Below are 26,981 nucleotides of genomic sequence, written 5' to 3' on the forward strand. Positions count from 1 at the left end.
ACTTATAGTTGGGAAAACTGGTTAATCTCTGTCCCTTCACTATTCATATGGGCATAATAATAGCATGTATCTAGCAGAGTTATTACATGATCATATGAAATAACATATAAGGCATTTGACAAACCTTTTATTTAAGCACATTTAGGTAGTAGCTCCATTTTCCTTGATGGTAAAATACTTTGCTATAAAAATCTGCAATTCTTTTCTATTTTTTTTTTTAACATATTACCCTCCTTCCAGTTTATCTTTGAATGCCTCAACAGTCTAATTTGTTTATTTAAGTCTTGCCAAGCTTTAAGTTTCTTTTTCACTCTTGTGAAAAAAGTCTTACTAAGCTTTCATCTTTTCTCTATAATGTTTTACAAAGTTGCACATGTTCTTATCTAGTGTCACTCTTTATGTCAAGTAAATCAAGTACTTAATGAGGTTTTTAGACTTTTTAAATTCACTTTTTTCATGATAATTAGTGTATGAAATTATTTTAATCATTGTAGATGTCCCATACTCTAGATTTTTTAACAATAACTTATTTAAATAGATCATTTTGGAATTGTTTTAACTTAATATCTTTTTATTATATTATTTATTAATATTTTTACATTTACTCTAGTCAGTCAGTCTGACAATACATAGACAGCTGATCCAGCATCAAGGGCCACTTTACTAAGGAGTTATTTCCTCTCTGTTAGAATATAACACTTTTTGGAGGGTAATATTATTTGGTACTTCTCCCATCCAGGCCTTAGCAGTTTTTTTTTCTAAGTTAAAGTTTATCTGATACATGTGAGGTTTTGTATTCTTTGTAACCTCTTGGTCTTGTGTTCCTTCATTCTTAGTTATGTATTTCAACGATTTCTGCCATTCTCATCTATGCCCTTCTTTGCATGGAAGTCAAAGAAGAGAATATATATTGATTCATTTTTGAGGGTCATTTTTGTAGAACCTCATCTTCTGCAGCAGCTGTTGACACATAAGTTTCAATAATTTCCTAATGGTCTTTCTGCAAATATGTTTTTTTTTTGTTGTTGTTGTTGTTGTTGTTGTTGTTTTTTTTTTTTTTTTTTTTTGGTGAGCACTCTAGTAAGACAAAAACAAATGTCCTATGAAATATTTGTTGTTGCATTTGAATGTACAATAAAACTAGCTCCCCTCTCTTTTTTGCTTCCTTCTTCAAAGTGAACCTGTGACCCAAATTTCCATTTATCTTCCTTTTGTTTTCCAGTTTTGATATTAGTGAAAATGCCAAATTTGATGTGATCTAGTTCTTCCAATGATATAAAGATAGTCAGTGTTGATTGGGCAAGGATCTCATATTTAGAGTATCAAGAGCTATTGGTACTAAATAGTTAAAGTTCATTTAAAAAAATAGAGTGCTTCTTGGCATCTTTGATCTTTTTTTTTTTTTTTTCTGCCCAACACAGAAATGGAGAGTAGATATAGAGAGAGCTGTTTTACTTTTATAGTGGTTTGACATGGCCAGAGAATTCACCAGCAATCAATGGTGTAAATAAATCTTTAAAAAATAGACCCAATCACCTTCACAGTATTTCTGTTGGAATATTTTGCCACAATTTATACTTCATTGGCACAATCTTCAGAAACTCAAGGAGAACTCCAGACCACAATGAACTAGGACTTTGTAGAGGACTTGAGGTTATAAAAATATCCTTTGAATTGTAGCACAGCTTACAGTTATTGAAAACCTAGTATCTCAAGTGTGTTTTAGTGTTCTCCTCTTCCTGTTATATTCTGATTCCAGTTCATTTATCATCTCTAGTGCCTGCTCAAAATGGACATACATTATGTACTTGACATGCAACTGTATGTATGTGTGTGTATGTATTTATGTATATTTACATTCTAGGTATATATTTGTTTTATTTGGTTTTATGCTTAGAGATTTTTTGATTTACTTCCTGGATGTTCTTAGTCAAAAAATTTAGAGACCACTACTACAAGAAATCCCTTTTCTATTTGAAATTGCTTTCAGGGCAATCATCCTTGAGTAGCACCTCTTTTTTATATATCTCATTAGCTATAGTCAAATGATTATCAAAGTTATCTTTGTGTATGAATCTGTTAAGAAATCTTTTGTGATGTTAACCATGTGCATGAGAGGTTCCTTATTAGAGAAGAACTTTAAGGGTATACATCTTGTTTATCTGGTGTAGGGGGGAGGGGGGAAAGAGTGGATAGAGTATTTTGAAACCTGTGTTTTTTCTCCTTGTGTTTTTGTCATTCTAATGAGGATTTTTGGAGATGAGAGAGAGTACATCTTTTCTATTATGTGCTTGACCCATCTAGCTGCTCTCCTTACCTTAATCTTCTTCAGTGCCATTTTTGTTTACTTAAATAGAACTTTCAGGCCTTAACTTCATGCAGATGATAGAAATAGGTCTTTATAAAAATAATAACAAATTTGTCCTTTATTTAATCTAGAGTCTGCCTTAGTTGAGTCTTAAGCCTTGTTTTCTTAGTTTCTTAGTTCTGTTTTATGTAATAATCTGTGCATTTTGCACATAAATTGATATTCTAGGTCAGTGTTATCCACTCCTCACATTCTGTCACATTTTTCCCCTTTACAGTTAGTTAGGGAGTATTTGCTAACTAAATCTCATTCTCAGCCCTTTTGACTTCCATGCAATGGTGATTAGTTTTATGTTTACTTAAATTAATATAGGAACAAATGATAAGCAGTATCAGTCTTTTCCTTTATCCAATTCCCATTTTTATCAGCAATGGCTTATTTGAACAAGTTGTGATTACTCATTAAACAAATTATGTTAAAATATTGGCTTATTTTTGCTTGCCTGAACTCAGTTTTTTCTTTTGTATCTACAATGTGCTTTTATCTCTATGGAGTCTATAACTTCCTCATGTTTGGATCTAATTTAATTTTAAATTCCCTTGAACTCTAAATTTCTGATCCTGTGACCTATATTTTAAGTGTCTTGCAATTTTAAAAAATGATTGTTTTCTTCCTTGGAATTCTATTAGTTGCTCTGAAAAGAAAGTTTATCTTCAAAAGACATACATGTCCAACTTTTTCTAGGGACTCCATATCAAATTTCATATACCATTCAACCATTCAAATCACTCTTCTCCTTGTTATCTGCTACCTTCATAACTCTTTTCTATTCTCCCTTCTATTCTTATTACAGGGATCAAATTAATAATTCTATTCTTTATCGAAGGGAAAATGAGTTTACTTCATTAAGGCTTTACTATTTTAGGGTCTATCAGCATTTAGTACAGTGATTATTAAGTTTTCTTTTTTGCTTCAAAGTTACATTACTTTTAGATTGTTGCAAGAATATAAAATAAGTTTATGATTGATAAAGTTAGTTTGGAATTCTAATTGTATTTTCTGGTTAGTTTCCAAATTCAGGTCACAAAAGTTTATCTAATTAATATTATACTTGAAGTATAATCCTATACTAATAGTTCTATAGAACCCCTATGACATTATTTCTGTAGGAAAATAGATTTTGAGTTCCACCTTAAAGCATTCAGAACATATTTTCCTCTTTTCCATCTGTCTACTACTACTACTACCTTGGGATTCCATATTTCTCTTCCTCTATTTTCTCTGTACTTGTCCAGTAACTTGAGTTGGAATCCTTTAGGTCCAGCTATTGCTTTTGATGCTAAATTGTAGGGGTCAGTTGTTCAACAGAATCTTGTTTGGAAAGGAGTAAAAGGCCAGATTGATTAAATACTGTAGAGAATTAGAATTATGAAAATGAAGAACAAGTTTTAAAAAGAGAAATTGTAATGTCCGGACTAGCTCTCTGGTGGGCCTAGGGATCAGCCTGAGGCTTTGGGTTTAATGGGAGAGTGAAGTGAAGGAGGCAGGAGAGCAGACACATAGCTGGTAAAAGATGGGATCTGGACTTAGGAGTCTGGAGCCTGAAGTCTTCTCTGTGGCTGAGATTGCTGTGGCATAGAGAGCAAGAATCCTCTGTGACTCCTTTAAATACTCTAGTACAATCAGGTTACTACCTCATGAAGAGCATGCTCAATCACACTTTTGAGCATGCGGCATCTTGTCAGGAGAGCCATCACATCACCATATTACCTTAAGTATATATACTTGACTAGAGTGAATGCATCAATAGCTAGAGAATTGTTATCTCATCAACTATATTGACTCTTAAGTACACTTTTTCAGAGTTCCAACCCTCTACAAGAAATAATAGTAGTTATAGAGATTAAAAAAAAAAAGGTAAGAGTAAGGGTCAGTATGGTCAGTATTTTATTGTAGTTGAGACATTAGGTTTTTTTGTTGTTTGTTTTGTTTGTTTTTAAATGATTAAAGAGTGTCTAGGATTTACTTGGTTGCTTTCCTCAGCTTTTCCTACATATTATCCCTTACCATATACCAGAATATTAAACCCCTTGAAAGTTAGAAACATATTTTATTTGAATGTTATCTATTCTCTACTACCTAGGACAGGACCATACTTAAGATGGGTAGTTGAATGTTGTATTATACTACACAATTAAACCAGTGTACTGATAAAGAAATTTTCTTCTATCAAACTCAATTCAGTCTCTTTTACTCTTTTTCTCAATCCTTTTGAAAAAAAGATTGGAAATTTTCTTTTTCAACCCCTTTGAAAGAAGATGAGTTTTAGTTTTCAGTTTTTCTTTATTGCCACCATCATCTATTTAAGCTTGTTTTCTAAAATGTAAAATGTAGAAAATGTTTTAAGTATTTTAACTATTAAGTGCTTTGTCAAATTTAAAGTGATATATAAATGTCACTTATTGTAATTTTTATGAGCTAATTAGATACAGCAAGATTTTTTGGAAGAAAATATTAAGGATTTGCCATTGAAGATAATTGAAAATTTCTGAAGAGATATAGCAAATGTAAAACTATGGAAAACTTATTGCAATGGTTTGTTTAGGAAGTATACTTGTAATGTTCTTGGTGGTTTTCTGGAGGTCTTGGAGCAATCTTCCTTTCAGCAGATTAATAATCACAAGAATAGCCAGATGTTAAAGTTCAAATCCTTTATTAACTCCTTCACAATCTAGTTTTCTTGCCTAGAGCCTGAGCCAGCTTTCTGGAGAGCCTTTCAGACCTGCCTTGGACTCAGAGGGCCAGGAGGCCAGCCACCAAGAAGCTAATGAAGATTGAATGAATCTTTTTTCCTTGGCTTTGAGAGCTTGAGCCCCGCCTCCACTCCTCTGTCTCCTCTGGCTCTGAATGAATCTGGCTCTTATATATATATATATATATATATATATGTTCTACACTGAGTATAAACTAATTATTATATCACTAGAAAACCATTATTTGGTGTAAGATTAAATCAGTCATACTGAACTTAGAGAACTATTATTCTAGAACTAGATAACCATTGTCTTTATCAATTCCACTGACTTAACACCTTGTAAGAATCCTTGTTTTAAGTACAGAGTTCTGGCCCATAACATATACTAATGAAATATTTCTTTTGGAAACTATATAACACCGAGTTCAAGTATGATTTCCCATTCATTTCAAAGTGGTTAGCTTTAGGATAACATAACATAGTTTTGTACAACTATTCATTAGTGAATATTTCTTGTGAATTAAGTTGAGGAGAATTTGAATAGATTATTTGCCTATTTTTTTTTTTTCATTTAAAGTAGATTAATAAGTCTGAATGAAAACATTTTGTAATAGTTAAATTAATTTTTGTACTTTACATAGTACAAGACTTAGTTGGTTATAGTTAGCCAAAGGATCTTTAGTTTAATAAATTGGCATTTGGAACTTCATAATATATCCAAAAATGAATTTTCTAAAATTACTTTTCTTTTAAAGTTCTTGAGAAAGACTTTGAGAGTGTCCTTGTATTGCTCATACTTGGAGGTGAGCAGTGTGATCCTTAAAAGGCTGCTTAGTTCCCCAGGGGACTGCCAAATTCCACTGATGCTTCCAGTGAGATAATGCCTGTGTGCAGCCCCTGCTGTTTGGTCACTCACCCATCAGCCTGGTAATGTCTTGTGATTTGTGGGTAAATTGGTTTTAAGTAACACAGAGTTGGATGGAGTTGTTAGCCTCACTCTCTCTTCCAGAGTCACACTATCCAGTAGTATAGGTCAAAGTCAAGACAACTGGCCATGACTCAAGATTCAGTGGATGACCTTGGCATCTTCAATGTCTAATCAAGCTCTTAAGTGCTCCTCAGCATCTGCTTCATCTACCTTCATGGTCCTTCCCATTCCACCAAGGGAAATCTTTACATATTTGGGTTAGACACCTGATCCTGTGGTTACTCCCAACCTGGTTTAGCCTGTCTGCCAAAAAGATTTACTGGGATGTGGCTGCTGTATATGCTACAGCTTCTTAGAGTCACAGGTGAGAATTAGGTGGATCAGGTAGACAGCGAATGTGTAGAGCAGTCAGTCCTACCCCAGAAGTACTAGACTTCTTAAACACATTCTACATCTCTTTTAAGTATTACTGAATGAGAAATTGCCAAGATAGCCAATTTTAAATTATGAGATGATTTGTGAAAAAGTATATAATTTTGTATGATACGTGACAAATTGAAATTTACCTCCTTTGTAACCTTTTAAGTTTTTGAAATAAATGGCAATGATTGACCCCCTTAGTAGGGAATCTTGCAGTTTATACTTATAAAACAAATTACTTGAAGGGATATTAAGAAATAGTTAGGTCTGGGTCCTGCCTGTGAGCAGTATTGACTGAAAGCATTTTAAGCCTTCAATATCACCTTGGAACTGTGGTTGAATAGGTATAATGTTCCTCATGTTGCTCATGATCAACAACCAACTTTTGGGTGTGACTGATAGAGATCAGCACTTGGACCTATCATTTTGTTCTTTAAAAAAAAAAAAAAAGCCTCTAATTTAGTGAGCAAACATGTTGCTATCAAAACTGTTGGCATAGATGTAATTTACAGATTATTAGTTTTCTGGTAAATTAATTTCCAGGCCTGCAATCTGGGTAATAAATTGTCTTTGGTAAGAAGGGATTGGATTTCTCAGTATTTGACTGGTTGCTATCTTCTGGTTCCTGTTATCATTGTATAATTTTTCATAGTAATCTTAGATGAAAGACCAGAAAATTCAAATGCTAGGATGAATGTAAAATATAGCATAATTGCAAAGGGTATAAAGTTTGAAGGGCAGTTGTAACCTTATTGCTATGGGATTATAGTGAGAGACTGTGAACAAATTTCTATATTGTGAATAGTTTGTCAGATAGTAATAGCCTTTATATATTGCTGTAAAATTTGCCAATTGTTATCTCATTTGATCCTTACAATAATTCCAGAAAATAATAGTTATCTTCATTTTGTTGATGAGAAATTGAAGCAGAGAGAAGTTAAATAAAATTGCCTCGTATTATATAGCTAGCTAGGAAGTATCTAAAATTAGGTTTGAAGTTCTGTATTTCCAGTGTTATATTTTGTTTTCCTGTGGGGCATCATTATTTTGTGACTTCTTAAAAAGCATAGTATGCAGTAGCATATTCTTTCTGGTATATAAAAATTCTCAATACATTAATGTTTTTATTTAAGATTCTAACCTCTTTAAAAATAAAAAACAACAAAAAAATGTAAATCTGAAGACATAAAAATAAAACATCATGTTGACTTTTTCTAGTTATTTTCTCTTTTTAAAAGTGATTTAGATATCATTCAATTGTCAGAAGTGAGACACTCACTTAAAGGTTATTTTAAATTTAAATTGTTAAGGAACCACTGTCAAATGAATTGATAACGTATTTTTAAAATTACAACGTAGGTCAATGAAAATACTGTGAAATTTATCAACATTAATTTTGTAGTCAACTTATAATAGCAGGTGTATTTCATGACATTTGTTACTTTAAACAGAAATACCTATCCTTTTGGAATGCATTCTAATAGATCACTCTGACTTACTTTTCTGTTTTTTTAAAAAAAACTTAACCCTAGTAAATCAAAGTATCAGATCCCTATGGTAAAGGTTATGAACCACTTTTCTCAAAATAATATTTTGAAATGTATAAAAGAAAACACACAGGATTTTAATGGAAACCAGAGTAGTTTCCAGACTACTGTTACACAGTAGTAAAAATAAAATTTAATTTTTTTTTCCCATCCAGCTTCATGGCCTTTCTGAAATCTTAATCCCAGAAACTTAAGAACTCCTAAATAATTCTGTGATAGATGGAATTAGATTGGGAAAGTGTTTATTGTTTATTTTCTTTTACTACTTTTGATTTCAAATATCCTTTAAAGATAGCATCTTTTGGAAGCAGTAAAGTTTTTAAAAATAAGTAAGGTGACAATGAAAAATAATTAGTTGTGCAATGCTTCCTAATGACTTGATGTAATTCTCCAAACTGTCTAGCTCTAGATCAGTAACCACACCATCATAGTTACTGATGATGTTGAAATATTTCTTGTACAGTTTTGTGCTTTTTTTTTTTTTTGCCACCTCTTCTTAACCTCTATTTCTGTTAAGTCCCTACCATGTTTGTCTTCTATTGTACGCAAAACATCGCTTTGATATTTCTAATTATCTTGAATAAATCTCTCATCTTTCCTATTCTATTATTTTCTTCTATTTCCTTGAATTGCTCACTTGAAAAAACCTCCTTATCTCTCCTTGCTAGTTTTTGGAATTATATATTAACTAATGTTTATCTTTTTCTTTCTCCTTTACTTTTCACTTTTTTTTTTCTTTCTTTAGCTATTTATAATACTTATCAGACAGCCATTTTGCTTTCAAGCCTTTTCTTTGGAATGTTTTTTGTTTCTGCATCTTGCACAATATTTTAACCTCTTCCCATAGTGCTTTGGGTACTTTTCTACCAGATCTGATTCCTTAAATCTATTCATTACTTCCACTTCATATTCGTAGGGGATGTTATTTTATGCCTAAAAGATATGATGGTTTTCCCTACTTTCTTCAATTTAAGTTTGAACTTTGCAATGAGAAGCTTATGATTTGAGCCATTCAATTTCAGGTCTTGTTTTAACTGACTAGCTTTTCCACCTTTAGCTGCAAAGCATATAAGTCTTATTTTAGTATTGACCATCTAATAATGGCCATGTATAGAATTGTTTTTCTGGTTGTTGAAAAAGAATGCTTGCTACAGCCAATAAGTTATCTTGACAAAACTGTTAGTCTTCCCTTCTTCATTTTGTAGTACAAAGCCAAACCTATTTATTATTCCAATTATCTTTTGATTACTATGTTAGCATTCTAAACACCCAAGAAGAATGTGAGATTTTTTTTTGGGGGGGGGTGATAGTTCTAGAAGATGTTGTATGTCTTCATTAAAACCAATCAACTTTGGCATCAGTGATTGGAGAATATTCTTGTTTTTCTATGATGTTGAACACTATGCCTTGGCTTTGGTCATATATTATTTTATCATTTTTAAAAATTATACTCTAATACTGCTTTTCTCACTCTTTTATTATCTGAGGGCTACTCCATTTCTTCTAAGGGATACTTGCCCATAGTATTAGATTCTATGATCCCTAAATTAAATTTACCTTTTCTCATTCATTTAAGTTATTCTTTCCATTTCCTATTTGATGACATTTAGCTTACTTTGGTTAATTCAAGTTCCTATGCAGTATTGATCTTTATGACTTTGGACTTTCCTTTCATCACCAGACAAATCTATAGTTGAGCTTCTTTCTGGAGCTCTTTGTGATTGTTCTTCACTCTTCACCAGTAATGTATTATATGCCTTCTGATTTGATGTCATATCTTTTATATTTGAATATTTTCCATGGAGTTTTCTTGGAAAGGATGCTGGAATAGTCCTTTCTTTTTTTTTAGTGAGTCACCTTTTGTCATAACTTTCCAGTATAGCCTATCTATCTTGGTTAATCTTTCATGAGATAGCTGACAATTTCACTGAACTAATACTAGCCCCTCTTTCATGATAGGGCAGTGATTCAGGAAGAAATCGGGAGTACCTAAAGATCTTTCCCTCACCTTCTGCTTCTCTTAGGTTAATCTTGTGAGTTCTAGATGATTGTTTCTTAGTCTTTTCCCACTGAAAATGTGATAGGCATTTTACTCTCCAGCTTTTACCCCTCAGAAAGACTAGGATTTACTTTTAATTACTTTATCCTTTCTCTTCTGTCCCAGATGTTACCCAGATGATAATTTTCCAGCTGCATTTTGTCTCCAATTGTTCTAATTTAATAAAAGATTTTGTCTCATGGTTAAGTATTGAAAGGGAGGGGATAAAAAAGAATGGGTCCTTAAAAAAAAATAAAAATGGCTCTTGTCTTAGCACTGCAGAATACTTGTTTGTTCTTGTACCATTTGGTCTACCTGAGGAAAAATTTATTTTAGGTGGTCTAAATACATTTTTGTTGCATACAGAATTTGTATCTTAATTGTTTACAGTGAAGAATTAATTTTATAATGGCAAGTGACAATGACAAATTAGGATTTTAAAAAATGTAACAATATTGCTATTGAATGGAAACATTTTTGTACTAAAAAATCATATACCACTTAAGATATAACTGCCTCATAAAAATAACTGAGCATTCTGTTAATTGGTTTTTTGTAGACTCCAGAGAAGAAACAGTCAGAACCATCCAGAGGAAGAAAGAGGAAAGCAGAAAACCAAAGTGAAAGCAGTCAGGGTGAGTTACACAACACTCTTTGAGAACCAAATAAGTATTTGTTATTAATAACTTTGACCTTATTGTAAAATGTACACTTTAAGATTTAGCTTGTGGAACTAGTAATTGTTTTATGTTCCTGTGACTCTGAAGCTTCTTTTTCTTATTTTAGCATATGAGCCCTCTTATACACGATGTCAAGAAATGGGACTTTGTTAGGCCATTCATTCTGCTCATATTTCACTTTGCTTCTTTTCCAGTCTTGTCCCTGGAGTTATGCAGTTAAACTTTAAATTGTCTTCTACTATTGAATCCCTTGCTTTCTTTATCTGTCATCACTTGTCCCTTGACAAATCTCTGCCCTGGTTTATTCCTACTGTAAATCTTCTCTGTTCCACTACTAAATTGAGGAAGTCACACCATGCTGATCTGATAAAGTATAAATTTATATTATCCAACTTGCCTGAACTTTCATTTAAGTGAGCTGCTCTTTTTCTTATTCCCTAATTGATGGTCTGTCTCATTCCTCACACAAGCATTTCCATAATATACCTTTTTTTCCCCCCAAGCTTTCCATTTTTTTCTTAGCTGAGGGGACTATGCCTTATACCTTACTGAGAAATTAAGGCTATTTGACATAAGTGACTTCTTTTTTTCTCCTTACTATCCGGACTCCTTATCATCCCCACTCTCTCCTTCTTTGCCCTAATTTCTCACAGTGAGGTAGCCCTTAACCTTGCTGAGGCCAGTCCTCTTCCATGTGCCCTTGAGTCCATCTCTTTCTGCCTTTATCATATTTCATTCTTTCTTCTTTCTCACTTCTTTCTCCTCCTTTCTGTTCTCACTTTTCTCTCTCTTCATTCTCTTTGGACTCCTTTCTCTTTTCCTCTCATCTCACTTTCTAATCTAGTGGAATCTGATTTCTATCTGTGTCACTGAGCTCAAGCTGCTTTCTTTAGTTATCAGGGATTTCTTAAGTGCCAAATCTAATGTTCTTTTTTAGTGCTTATCCTTCTCAATCACTCTCTTCTGAATATTCTCTTTTCCCTGGCCTATTGTGGCACCACTCTCTCCTGTTTCTCCTATCTAAATATACTTTATCTCTTGCAGTCTCGTCATCCATATTATTCCCCTGAATTATAGGTATTCTACAAGACTCAGTCCTGAGTGTTTCTTTCTCTTTTGGTAACCCTATCAACTCATTTGTTTAATTACTATGCCTGTAATCTTGACTTTTCTATATTATAGATCCAGTCACACCCTTGAGCTTTGATCCTTCATTATTCATTTAGACATTTAAAACTGAATTTTTCAGCAGTATCACATTCCGCATGCTCATACAGAACTTACTATTTTCCACTCCTCACCTACTGTTCTTCCAGTCTTCCATTCTGCCTGGTTTGTAACAACTGCTTTAACTATAATTCCTTATCTCCTTTAATCCCCATAACTAAGCAGTTATCAGATCTTGCCAATTTTATTTCCACAGTATTTCTTGTCTCATTTCTTATTTCTGCTCACATAGCTATCCCCTTAATTCAGGTCTTTGTTACCTTTTCTATAGATTTTTGCAATGTTATCCTCCCTAGTCTTCTTGTTTTCAGTGTCTTTATATCTTTATTCTATTTTCTCTACTCTTACAAAAGTGCTTTTCTATAAGCATGGTTCTGATCTTGTTATTCTCCAACTCAGATTATACTGGTTTCTCATTGCTTTTAGAATGAGGCTTGAGCTTTTTGTTTTCAAACTCAAGACAATTTTGTATCTTTCTATTCCTTTTATGTTGCCTGTACTCCCACACTTTGTGATTCAGCCTAACATACTTCTGTACCTGTACCTGTGCCTGTGCACTGATTGATCACATGGAATGTTTTCCAGGCTCCCTCCACCTAGCAGAATCTCTTCCTTCATTCAATTTTAATCTCTACTACTCCATGAAGCTTTTCTTAGTCAAAACCAAAACTGCTACTATCTTTGTTCTGAAACTACTTTTTAAAATTTATTCTGTATATACTTAGAAATGTATTTGTTACCACCACTACAACATAATAAAGATCGTTTCCTGAATTATGCCTACCACAATGTTGGACTTGTAATTGTAATTAACAAATATTTATTAATTGTACCTATTATCTGATCTTCATGGTAATAAATTATTAGTTACTTCCTAATAATGATCTTGCCTTAAAGGCTAGATAAATGAGATCAAGTAAAACTTAAAATTGGAGTCTTTTATCTTCAACAAATAAATTGGTACCTGGTTGTTACTTTAGAGAAATTTGTAGTCCTTTAATTTACAAAAGAAAAACACCAAAACTGCTTTTCATAATTATTTTTTATTCCTTTTCCTCCAAAAAAATCCAGATAATTAATAACTGTTTTAAAATGAATGAAAGATATGTCTTTTTTTAATAGTATATATATATATGCTAGTACTGTGCACCAACATAGTATGTTGCTATAAATTGTTCTTTAAATCATAAAGGGTAATCCTATGATGATTAGGCAGAAAATGTTCTTTTTGTCTAGAATCCAAATCTCCATGGAATATTAGCTTACTGTGAATATTTATCATTGAAATTAGGTAATAGCAATATTAATTACTCAACTTCTTGATGAGATTGTTCTTAGAATACTACTCAAAAACTGAACTTCTCATTAATATTAAGACAAATTTTTCTACAAGTGCTCTTCAGTTTGCAAAGGACTATATAAGTTGTCTCATTTTGTTCCTTAAATCAGTCCTGTGAGGTAAGTGTTATCATTGTTGCTCCTATTTTCAAACTAGGAGTATCACAAACTAAGTGACTTGCCCAGGGTCACACAGCTGGTAAGTTCCTGAAGTCAGATTTGGATTTGGGCCCTCCTGATATGTGTCCAGCACTTTTACCCTCTCTGTCCTCTAGTTGCCCTTTGGCACATTAGACAGGGTATGGAATGGGTTTCTATATATTGAGTTTCATTCTCCTGTTTTACAGTGGTTTAATTTCCTTTAGTAGTTCTAATAGATTCCTTATTCAGTAATTATTTGCTAATTTAAATTTAGGGAATCATGTAAAATAATTTTCAGTCTCTTGTATTTATTCATGTATTTCAGTTGGCATGTTTATTTTTTCTTTCCAGTCTAATTTGACAAGCTACTATGTGTGAGACTAAGAATGGAAAGAGAGGGGCAGCTAGGTGGTGCAGTGCATAGAGCACCAGCCCTAAATTCAGGAGGATCCGAGTTCAAATTTGGTCTCCGACACTTAACACTTCCTAGCTGTGTGACCCTGGGCAAGTCACTTAACCCCAGCCTCAGGAAAAAAAAAAGAAAAGAATGGAAAGAGAAAAAAAAATCTGTCCTGCTGTTGATAAGCTCACATATATAAAGACTAAATAATTTTGCAGGACAAAGGTATCAGGAACAGCCCTCTGCATGAAGTGGCACTTTAGATTTTCTTCACAGGGACAGGATAAAATGCATTTTAGATCCATGCCAGTGAAAAGACATCATAATAAGAGATGGAATATCATCTGTTAGGAACAGCAGAGGGACCAGTTTAGCTGAAAGATAGAGTAAGTGAAAGGAAGATTAGTGTCTAATATATCTGTGAAGAAGAGCTAGAACCTAGTTAGTGATTAAGAAATATCAGGGATGAAAGTTTCTTTTTCTTTTTATCCCAAGGCGGTAGCAAGCCACTGGACTTGTGCTTTAGAAATACCAATTTGGCAACTTTATAGAAAAGGATAGGAGAGTGGGGAGACAGGGAAACAAATTGAACTTTTTGTAATTAGCAGGTATGTTTGCAATTGTCAGTGAAAGTTAAATTTATATTAAATAACAAAGATAGTTATTGGAAAGTAATAAATAGTACTCACCATAGCAGAGTTTTTCTCATTTAATCTTCTATGAAACTCCTCTTTATTCTAATTAGATAAGAATACACAAAGTCTGTGTACTATTTCCTGAGTAAAGTCTATTTTTAATGTGTTGAAAATTATATCAAGGTTTCTTAAAGATATGCATAATAAAATATTAACATGACGACAGGTTGCCATATGTAGTTGTTTTTCCTATTAAAAATTTAAGCTAATGATTTATTCTCCATACTTTTTATTTTATGACATACTAGCTTCATAGGAAAAGTGTCTTGAAATTTATAATTTTAGCATTCTATTCATTTTACTCCCCCAAACAGAAAAAAAGCTTTACTTTAAGAAATAGGGAATGATATTCTATTGAACTTTTTTTTTTTTTTTTTTTTTTTTTTTTTTTTTTTTTTTTGCAGAAATAGGAAGCATTATATAAAATAACAATTTTAAAATATCTACTTTATTATATTTCATGTTGGGCTTTTTTGTAATTTAGGTAAATTAAATAATCACAAAACTTGAGAAAGTACTGAGTACATCTTAAGAAAATTTTGACTTTTGTGTTATTTCATATAGTTTTTTTTTTTTAATTTAAGTACTTGAAAATTATGTTACTATTTCACAAAATAGAAAACATCATTAGGGTGAGTAGAATATAATGTTGCTGTTTTACTCTTAAATTGATAGAAACTGCTCAACAAAATCTCATTTTGAAACATTTGTATCCTAGTTGAAAATTTACTTGTATTTTAAAAATTTGCTCATGTGTTCTTTTGGGGGAGAGAAATAACGGGTTTGATAATTCTGAATAATTGAAAATATTTTAACTATGAACATTTTAGACAAACTGAAAGTACTCTAAAAATTTCTCATTCTTATGAGTAACTTGTTCATTAAATTTTGCTGGAGTTACAGACGTGTAAAATGAAAGGATGATTTGGCATTAGCGCTATTACGTAACTTTAGAGATCAAAGCATAGAGATATTATATATTCCTCTTCTTACACATTGTCCCCCTTCCACACACACACCTTCAACTTATTTTTTTATCTTCAAATAGGACATGGTAAATCTACAATGATGAATTTGAAGTATTATTCAAACCTCCATCTTTTTGAATAAATTTCATTTTACTTTAGTATAATAGTATTGGATTGTGTGATTCAGAATATTTTTCAGGAGCTAATAGAATTCTTACTCTATTCTGTTAGTAATTCCTACACTATTATCACAATGTACTTATGGGAACCACATTTAAATTTTATGTACACAATAACCCACAATTTAAAAAATTTTTTAAAGTCAAAATATCTTTGTACATAATAGCCTCTTTATTTCAGCCCTTTAGTTTTTTTGGCTAAGCATAGATATGTCTGTTTAACAGAGCATTTTTATTATAATATACAGGTATGAATTAGTTTGTTAGTATAAAGTTGTCACTTGTGCCTTTTGTTCATTCTGATCTGTGCTTATGAACAATTAGAAGCCATAAACCAGTGTGAATTAATTGTAGTTTTATAACATGCTAATTTGCTCAGTGCTTATTTTTAAGTAATTAGTGTAATAGAATTTAATCTCCTAACATCATGTGTTTGTGTGAACTTCCAATAATTGGAACAATTACTTTAATTGACATGTTTTTACTAAAGTATGCCACTTATCGTTTAAAAGCTTGCCATTATTATTTGGAATTCTTAAAGTAGAATCTAATTCCTTCAGAATGGAAAAGTTTTGTTTTGTTTTCACTTATTGTACTTTCCTTTCCCACTCACATCCCCAATATCAACAAAATGAAGTATTAGATACCCATGTTCAATAAAAGTTTTAAATTTTCTTTAGAAATCAACTCCCTATAAGTTCACTTTTCTGACAAAATAGCCATATGGTAGTCATTATCATTGTGTTTTAAATATGTGACACTTTTTTCTTCCTTTCTTCTTCTCTCTTTCCTTGCTCCCTCCTTTTCTTCCTTCCTTTTTTTTTCCTCCCTCCCCTTCTTCCTTCCTTCCTTCCTTCCTCCTTCCTTTCCTTCTTTTCCTTCTATTTCTACCTTCTTTCCATTCCTCCCTTCTGTTCCTTCCTTCCATTCCTCTTTCCTTCCTTTGTTGTCTCCTTCCATTCCTCCTTCCGTTCCTCCTTTTTTCCTTCCATCCTTGCCTTCCTTGTTTTCTTCTTCCCTCCCTACATCCCCATTCCCTCTTTCCTTTTCTTTCCTTTCCTTTCCCACTTTCTTGCTTTTTTCTTTCCTGCCTTTTTTCTTGCCTTTTTTTTGTTTTTGTTTTTGTTTTTTGTTTTTTGTTTTTTTAGGAAAAAGTATCGGGGGACGTGGCCACAAAATTAGTGACTATTTTGAAGTAAGTTTTTAAAGGATTTTTCCTGTTTTCTGAAATGATGTAATATGCATTTGGCCAAGAATAATTCCTCTGAACTATATATTTCAGTTATTGCAATCTATCTGAGAATTTTTATCATCATTGAAGCCACACTTGGGTATTAGAGCCATAGGCTTGAGAGTCGATGTCTGAGAACATTTCAGTAGTGTTAAACCAAAATATGTGGCAAAATATGTGGCATATATAAAAACTGGTAAGACAAGGACTATATTTTATTGCAAAATATTTTTTTTCTTATGTGAGAGAATGGGATTCCCTATTATGGTAAAACTCATTGTTATCTATACCCTCAAATTATTCTTCCTTCTGTTTTCCATACAAGCATTGAAGTGCCTTGTCACTGTTTAGATGTGACCCCTACATTCTTAAAAGCTGTACACAGTATAACATAGACTATGACAAGCCCTCCTAAACTGGAAAGATCAGTAATAGATGTGATTTGTACAAAGATCAGTGTACAAAAATATAGAGAGGCTCATCACCAGCCTGGCCATAGATTAATGAATTTGGGGGCCATGGTAACATTTGAAGACTATCTCCACAATTATAGAATAATTGAAGTCTTTATCTTTTTGTGGAGATGGAAATCACAGAAGAAAATTACAGATCCTTAAAGAAATGCCTATACCAACGAAGGCATAACAGCTGTGTATATTGTGCTTTTTATGAGTTTACAGAGTATTTTACATGTATTCTCCTTTATATTCATGATCTCATTATCTAACACCTACATGATAGGTGGTTTGTAAATACTTTTTAAATTTATATGTTTTCATTTGTTGAAGTTATAAGTCATCACCATGTAGATAGTTAATTATATTGTGCTCTTTTCTTTATATCAGAAAAAGAAAAAGAAATTGAGACTTGAATATTAAGTGACTTGTTGATGTGTCTATATGGGAGTTGAGCCCAGGTCTACTCTGAGTTCAATTCTCTTTCTACTACTTTGCATTTGACACTTGAGCTTAATATTAGTCACTGAGTGAACTGTTGCATAGGCAAGATATTTAGAAAAGGTTTAGAGAAACTTCCTAGTAAGTCACTTCTTTTTCACTGTTAACATTCTTTGGCTTGTTTACTTGATTTACATGGCAATAGCATGTAATAGCCCAGGGGAAAAAAAGGTAATAAATTGAGATTGTTCATTGATGAGAACAGAGAAAGGAACATAGTGAGCAGAAAGAGACAGGAGTTCTTGAGTTTGTATGCAGAAAAAAAATACATCATATGATGTACAGGTTTATATGCTGTTAAGATAATTTATTAAAGTAAGCCAGGATTTTTTGAACTTTTGCATAATAATATGTCCATTAATTAGGAGTATGGCATATCTTTTTGGATTCTTTGACAGTGAACTGTGCAAAATATTTAAAATAAAGACAAAATCATAATTTTCAAATAAGTTTCTCTGTCTTTAACCAGTACCCTTGGTATTTTTTCAAAGGGTGATTTTTTTTTTTTTTAATCAACAAAGTGCTGATATCATTGATTTTTACTTACCTTGAGAAATTATCATACATTATGAAAATTTTAATAACAAATAAAGAAATGATTGCTACATAAAAGTATTTTGTTGTAGAGAAAATATTTTGCATTTTTTATAAATTTTCCCTTTTTTAGTTTTTAGAAACTAAATATCTTAGTTTTTTTCCTTTAAACTAAATCTATATATATATATATATATATATATATATATATATATATATATATATATATGTTAATATCATATTTAATCTAAAAATAATTTATAACTAAATTCTTTCTTAAGACATTATCTCAAAAGGTTTTCCCAACACTTATTTGATGCCTACTCTTTTTTTCTCCTCAGTATCAAGGTGGGAATGGCTCCAGTCCAGTAAGGGGAATACCTCCTGCTATCCGATCACCTCAGAATTCACATTCACATTCCACTCCTTCCTCCTGTGTAAGTTTTGCCTATGAGTTTATCATGCCTAGTGTAATTCAAAATGTTTTAATACTGAGTATCTTTTGTAGATTGGTACAATTCTTAACTTCTGTATAGAGTTCTTCATCTGAATTAAAATTTGTCACTTAAGTGAATGAACTAAATCTCTTTAAAGATCTAATACGTCTCATTATAAATTAAGTAATTTTTTTTTTTTAGATTAAAATTGTTAGCCTTTGAAAACAACATTTAATAAAATAATGTAATTACATTCAGAACTATTGTTTCTGTAAGTGAGATGTTGAGTATATAAAGATTAAAGTATGCTTGGAATAAGTTCATGATGGTAAAACAATTCTGAATTCCATTTTTCTTGTCAATAGATTTAAGTGTGAGATTTGACAGATTTTTGTTTCTGGGGATATTTTAAGACAGACTTAATTGTTGTCAACTTGGAAAACTTAACCCTTTTGGACAGTAAAAAGGATTAGAGATTTAGATAGAGTCCTTGAGATTTCACTTTCCTTTCAGTTAAGATTTTTAACCATTTTGCTTCTTAGTACAAATAATGGCACCTATTAATTGTCACTTCTCATCAAGGAAATTGTATTATTGATTCTCAAATGAATGTGCAGTAGAGCCATAGGATTCATCATTTGATTTTATGTTGCAGCCCAAGACTTCTGTGAGAAATTACATTTACTTTCTGAGCCATTATAATTTTTTTTTGACATATTTTTCAAGTGTTTGTTCAGACACAATTTTTTGGGGGCTATGTTTTAACAATTATTTAAAACTAATTTCTAGGATATTTAAAGGGGGTTATTATAAAGCTGTTAGCAAAATTCAGATATTCTAGGAGATCTACGTTGCTGTAAAGGACCTTAACCTTTTTTTTTTTTTCCTAATGAGGTAATTTTTTTAAATATGTATTTTAGGTTCGGCCGAATAGCCCTTCTCCTACTGCATTAGCTTTTGGGGACCACCCTATTACACAACCAAAGCAGTTATCTTTTAAAATTATTCAGGTAAATTGTAATCTTATCAATTTTCTCTGTCCTCAGAAACAATTGCATTAGCTTCTATTTGTTTCAAAGATGTATTTACAAGTCACATATTGTGACTCAAGAAAGCTAAATGGGCTAGACTGTGGAGTTTAGCTGGATCAGAAATGAAAATTTATTCTTATTCCTTATATCTCTTATGTAAATGCATATACAGTCCTTGCAAAAATCAAATGAATATCCATAAAACATGGTGTTTTTTTTGTTTTTTTTTTATCTTTTTGTCAGTGAATTTCATCTTCATCTCAAGTGGGTATAAATGGTGTCATCTTTGTGAGATCTCTGGATTTGATGTTACTTCTTTCTTATAAATAATATTTTAGTGGATATGTGATCTTATTGGTGTGATAGCTTGATTAACTAGAATGTAGTTAACATTAATACTTTTTTTTAAAGGCTGATATAAAGTGGTAGTATTTCAGGTTTTTTCTTTTACATTATACTTTATTATTAGATTATATATTATATAATGCAGAAGATAAAACGGTTTTCTTTTGTTTAGACTGATCTCACAATGCTGAAATTAGCTGCACTAGAAAATAATAAAAACCAGGATCTGGAAAAGAAAGAAGGTCGTATAGATGATTTGCTCAGGGTAAGTAATAGTTTGTAGCAAGAAATTATTTGGTAATCATGGAGCTCTTTAGAAAACACATAGATGAAAGCATCACTTTAAAAAATGATTCTTTGGAAGCTCTACATAAATACTGTTTAAAGGACTGTAAAATATAAATGAGTGATTTTACTATAATTAACAGTTGTGAGAGAAATAATTTTTCATTATGTACATTTAAGGTTAACTGAATTCTCTGAACAAACTACTATATAAAAGATACAGTAACAATACAATAACAAACCTGCTAAAACCAGACAGCTTACAAATGGCACTTCTACCTAGAGTACAATGAAAATTGATGTTCCAAATGATGACCCTCCAAGAGTACTATAAAAATTTCAAAAGGTTTCTGAATCAGCAGAGTCCAAATTATGGTCATTATAACATTAATGTCAAGTAGACTTGTTACTACTTGCTGTTTCTCATAAATGATATTTCAGAGGATCTCTGATCTTATTGGTGTGAAGTACTCTCATTATTTGTATGAGAAATTTATCCTGCCTTTCCTGAATGCCTTCTCCATTTCTTATTGCGTGCCAGTCATCTTTCATAATATGCTGCAGGCTACTCAATATCCTCCTGTCTCTCTGTATTTTAGGTTACCAATTTTTGATTCTTGATCATTTGTACTACTGAATATTGTTTCTAGTCATAATTTTAATGAAGAATACTAATATGTTAGACTTTTGTGTCAGAGAGCATCTTGAAATGATTCAAGAATTGCATAGTAAAGGCAAATGTATTTATTTCAGTTTATTAATTTCCCATTCATCCATCATTCATCTAGAATGCCCAGCTAAGATTATCTATTAAAGACTTAACTAATTGACCTTCCCATCCAGCTGAATATCATGATCTGGAAATTAGATACCTTTTGTTTTTTCCTGTGACGAATGATAAGAATGTTTTTTTTTTCTGTGGTTGTGACTCTCACCAATGATACCTTGCAGTACTCTGGCTTGATAAAATCAGCAAAAGGTTTCTTGTTTACAGGACAAAATTGAGAACCTGACCATCTATAGGGAATCGTTCATTTGAACTCTGAAGGAAGATGTTTAATATAATAGACAGGTTAAATTTTGGTAATTAGCAAATTCTTAAGCAAAAATGTGCCTATGAGTATGTCTACAAGACATGTTGTGTATGTTTAACATATGTGGGGGACATATCTTAGATGAGGTCTTCACTTCAAGATTTCATTCTGCTTTTAAGAGGCATAAAAACCAACAAAGGGTAAACCTCAGCATCTTCTATTCTCTGTGTCTTTCAGTCATTTATGTGACTCAAAATAGAGTTTTTTGGAAGCATTTCTGTTCTTTGCTGAATTTTTCATCAACTCTTCTCAATGTGTCTATATATCAGTTTCAAATATTTAAGATGAGAAATTAGGCATATCGTTCATTAGTTGATGTTATTTTGATTGCTTTTTAAAAATAGCTTCCATTATTTTCCAATTAAAGACATAAAACAAAAAACATAATTAGATAGATTAGAAAGTTTACTAAGGGCAAAGATTTAAGGACTAGTGTCTATGTGAAAATGGATAGAAACTTTAGAGGCTAATAGAGCTAGCTGGAATCCTGGAACAACTTATAGGGTTTTTGTTGTTTTCTTAAAAGTTATAAATGATAAAAAATTTGCCCTTTAGGCAGAGAGCTTCTAGGCAGAGAAACCTTCACACAAAATCATTAAAGTAAATTAATTTCTTTAAATATTTGAGCAAGGACAGAAAAGTACAGAGTCAAAATAAAAGTTCCTTATCTTTTAGTTGCTTTTTTTTACATTCTAATTATTCAAATATTGAACACCCATGTATGGCAATCTTTTTAGTTAAATGTAGTTTTTTCAGCAAACCTTATGGTTTCCTTTGCACATGGTGGGTACCTTTCTTGTTATTTTCGTTGCACATGGTAGGCAGCTGTGCTAATCACATATTATTTCTTATTTGAACAACTACTATAATAGTTTCCTGAAGTTTTTGCCTTTAGTGTGTGTCCTAGGATTTATCCTTTGCAAAGTTTACAAAATAATTTTCCTAGTACTTGGGAATCTATATTACTTATCTTCTCAAAAAACCTTTAGCATTTACCTTATGTCTATAGCAGTGGTCTCTCAACTTATTTATGTCATATGTATGCATGTTGCTCAAATCAGGGGAGAAAATAATCCTTCCATCTAATGGTACTTTTTTAGAAAAATGATAATAGTTTTTTGTTTTTAAAAATACATGCAAAGAGATTGTTTTTAACATTCGCCTTTGCTAAAACTTATGTTCCAGATTTTTCTCCCTCTCTTTCCCTTCCCCTCCCCTTTCCTAGACAGCAAGTAATCCAGTAGGGTTAAACAAGTGTAATTCTTTTAAACATATTTCCACATTTATCATGCTGCACAAGAAAAATCAGATTGAGAAAGGGAAAAAAAGCAAATAAACCCAAAAAAAATGTGAAAATACTGTGTTGTGGTCCACATTCAGTCATTTATATTATGTTCAAAATCCTCCATCTGGGGTATAAATTTATACATTATAAATATATGTGTTGTAAAACTAAATAAGGAACACTTGTTATATCCATAAAATGATGGGGGACAATGAGAGCAATATACTAAGTGCAAAGGAGGAGAGAATTTTCCAAGAACACCTATATAACTGCCGATCTCAGATCTGAGTTTAGTTATAACTACTAGGAACTTGCATAGCTAGGCTACAGGACAGAATTAGAGAGTGTAGCTGTGATTCAGAGAAGTCCTACATTTGGCTATCAAAGAAAATGGGAGATTACCCATCTTCCCCTTCTCTAATTGCCTGATAATGCATCCTTGTAGTCATGCTGAAAGGTGTCATTTCAATGACTCTTCTATAGGATAAAATGTTTATTTAGCCTAACATTTAAGGCTATTCTGGCTCCTCAGTGGAAAAACTTGAATCTGGGTCTTGTTGACTTCTCAAATCTATCTCTCAGCTTAAATCAGTAAATATTTAAGTGCATACTGTTATTTAGTATCTATTATATGCAAATCACCATGTAATAAAGTGGGTAAGATTAGGGTACTTTTATAAAATAGTGTAATTTAGTACTTCAGTGGGTCTGTGATCTCATTATTGTGAGTGGTTCCTCCTGTGGTGCAGATTGCTGTCCATTTTGTGTGCTGAAAGTGCCTCCCTTTACAGTGGGTCTGTCAGTGGATTTACTTGGGACCCTCGGGTTTTTTGGAAGTTTGGTAAATATTTTAGAGCTTCCAAAGCTATCTACTAATCATCCTTGACACCTGATACCTGCTTGATCATTGATTTCCAGTCATGTTTCTATCTTGTATTCTTTTCCTGGAAATCCTGGATGGATTGATGGTAAGGGGCCCAACTTTGGTAGAGGAATACCAGAGTTCATGTCTTTCTTTTGTACATATTCATTGTGTGACCAATTAATTTCTCAGAAAATTAATTAAGACTCTTAGTTTAAGAGAATTTGGTGACCTACATTGAGGGGGGGAGTTTCCTCACAAAATATGGCTACATCCCTCTTAAAAAAAATTCTTTCCATAATTTATTTTACTTAGTTCTTTATTTCTGATAGATTGATTCCTGTTCACATTCACCAGGCTCTTCTCCATTCTTCTTGAGTGACAATTTTTTAACATTTGTTTTCAAATTTTTGAGTTCTATATTCTCTCCCTCTTTTCCATTCCCTCTACCCGAATTTTACAAGACAACATCTGAAGTTATGTAAAACATTTTCATAAGTCATATTGCAAAATAAAGCACAGATCTTTGCCCCCTCAAAAAAAAATCCAACTTAAGAAAAATGAAATAATTTTTTTTTAAGTATGTTTCAATCTGTATTCAGACAGTCATTCTTTCTCTTAGTGTGTATCGAATTTTTTCATCGTAGGTCCTTCAAAAGGGTCTTGCATCATTGTATTATGGAGAAAAGCAAAGTTATTCACAACTGATCATCCCACATTGTTATTACTTTGTATGCAGCACATTTAATTTTGTATGAACTCATGAAGGACTTCCTAGGTTTCTCTGAGAGCATCCTACTCATCATTTGACAAGCACTTTTTATAAGCAGAAATCTCCTTGTTTCATGTCTCCTGATATTAAACATAAGCACAGGAAATATTTTGTTGGAGGAGAACCTTTGGAAATGCATTTTATTATACTAGAATAAAGTGCCCTTTTGCAGTTGATAAACGATATATTTTCTTATCCTTTTCAGTTGTATTATTATAACAAAGATTTGTTCGTTGGGGAAGATGGAGAGGAAGGAAGGGGGAAAATCTGGAACTCAAAAATTTTGTTTTTTAAAAGCATTAATATATTTTCGGTCCTTTTCAGTTTTATAATTCTAAAGATTTGGGCTTTTGTAAAATACCATTTTCAAAAAGTTGCTGTTCCTTTGCCATATTTTTTTATCAAGGATGCTCCTAAGTTCTTTTGTAGATTATGCTCACTAAAAGTTTATGTTGGTGGGAAAATGGGCATATTGGATTAATTGTTATTGGTAGTCTCTTGTTTTGAGGTTTTGGGGAGGAGAAGGATAAGCTAAGATTCCCCCCCCCCCCCCAATGCCTTTATTATCTGTCTTCTGTACTTTGAAATAATTTGAGAATAAATCCTCCTCCAGTGTCCTCAAAAGTTGTTTTCAACACAGACCTAATTTTTAAGTCTTTTTTTTAAAAACCTCTAGTGATTCCCTATCTTCTCTAGTATAAAATATTAAATATTCAGTTGAGTTTTTATATTGTGCTCCCCTCATCTTCTCATACCTTATTCTCATTAACTCTGGGATCCAGTAAATCCATCCTCTTTTCTGTTCCTCAAAACACCTTTTTCTTCCACAATGACAGTGGTCTTGGGGAATGAAGAGAGAAAATGCTTCTAGGGATCACAGATTTTTTTACATTATACAAACAATATTGATATTCTATGTACTTTTTAATCTAGTGAAAAACAAATAATTACATTTCTAGAGAAAATAAGCCAGATCCATATGCTCTTCTATTAACTCAGATGAATCTGTTATCTCATGGATTTGGATTTTATCTTTTAGCAATGCAGATTACAATCTGTTCTATCTAACTCTTTTTCACATCCTCCCATGACTGTCTACATAGTGTCTATCCAGTGTTTGGGATACTTACTTTTACTTTTTCCTGATGTTTCTAAAATGTCTTTGAAGTACAGGAGCTTTCCACCCCCTCTCCCTTAATCTTGTATCTGCTACGTGTTTCATTTAAATCTGTTGTGGAGCATCATTTGCAAAAGCCTTTATATTTGTCCCCTACTAATACTCTCTTCAAATTGGTTATTAATGCATGTATGTCTATCTTTTTGGAAAATATGGATGGGGACAGTAATATATAGGCATATAGGTAGTAATTGTTCTGTCACTTACCTTTCTTTGTTCCTCCCACCTGTCCCCTACTTTACATGAATTAATCCTTCAGTGTTCTTATAAATTATTCCCTCAATAACCTCAACATTTTCATCTTTATCATCTGTATCTGTTCACTTAGTTTAACAAGCTGCTTTCCCTGTCTTTGATGTTTTTAGTGCCACTTGTACCTCCTCTTTAGGACTGATATTAGGGATTCAGGTGGTATGAATATTTCCTTGATGAACAAAAGATTTTATAATTTTGCAGGTTAATTTTTTTGTTGTTCTCCTTCCAGATTCTTCCTTAAATGCCTCTTGGGTCAGCTCTTTAATTTTTCTTTAAGTTTGTTTTCATCTTCATTACTTTCTCTGACTATAAGATGATATTGCACATAACCTTCCAACTTTTTCTTAAGATTTTACAAATAAGAAAAACTAGGTATGATAGACCTTTGGAGAAAACTGAATGGCAATAGGAAGGAATATACTTTCTTCTCAGCAGTTCATGGATCCTATACAAAAATTGACCATATATTAGGACATAAAGATCTCAAAATTAAATGTAGGAAGGCAGAAATAATAAATGCCTTCTTCTCAGATCACAATGCAATAAAAGCTACATTCAGTAAAAAGTTAGGGGTAAATAGACCAAAAAGTAATTGGAAACTGAATAATCTCATCTTAAAGAATGACTGGGTGAAAGAGCAAATTATAGAAACAATTAACAATTTCACCCAAGATAATGATAATGATGAGACATCATATCAAAATCTTTGGGATGCAGCTAAAGCAGTAATAAGGGGAAATTTTATATCTTTAGAGGCTTATTTGAAGAAAATTGAGAAAGAGAAGATTAACGAATTGGGCTTACAACTTAAAAGGCTAGAAAAAGACCAAATTATAAACCCCCAACCAAAAATTAAACTCGAAATACAAAAATTAAAAGGAGAAATCAATAAAATTGAAAGTAAAAAAACTATTGAATTAATAAATAAAACCAAGAGTTGGTTTTATGAAAAAGCCAATAAAATAGATAAACCTTTGGTAAATTTGATCAAAAAAAAGAAAGAGGAAAATCAAATTGATTGTCTTACAAATGAAAAGGGGGATCTTTCCACCAATGAAGAGGAAATTAGAGAAATAATAAGGAGTTACTTTGC

General features: G+C 32.0%; 1 protein-coding gene across 5 annotated transcripts in view; it reads left to right on the forward strand.

Moving 5' to 3' along the window:
* TLK1 (tousled like kinase 1) overlaps positions 1-26,981 on the forward strand; it is a 163,273-nt gene that overhangs the window by 78,093 nt on the left and 58,199 nt on the right. For 3 of the 5 annotated variants that reach the window (XM_074303144.1, XM_074303142.1, XM_074303145.1), the window contains exons 4-8: positions 10,556-10,631; positions 16,773-16,819; positions 18,687-18,782; positions 19,703-19,792; positions 20,331-20,423. In XM_074303144.1, the coding sequence (XP_074159245.1) occupies positions 10,556-10,631; positions 16,773-16,819; positions 18,687-18,782; positions 19,703-19,792; positions 20,331-20,423 (402 nt within the window). Of the gene's footprint in view, positions 1-10,555; positions 10,632-16,772; positions 16,820-18,686; positions 18,783-19,702; positions 19,793-20,330; positions 20,424-26,981 lie in introns of those variants that run through there. The other 2 variants (XM_074303143.1, XM_074303146.1) reach the window with 2 other exon arrangements.

Source organism: Sminthopsis crassicaudata, chromosome 3 (assembly GCF_048593235.1).
Source record: "Sminthopsis crassicaudata isolate SCR6 chromosome 3, ASM4859323v1, whole genome shotgun sequence".
Classification (NCBI taxonomy): domain Eukaryota; kingdom Metazoa; phylum Chordata; class Mammalia; order Dasyuromorphia; family Dasyuridae; genus Sminthopsis; species Sminthopsis crassicaudata.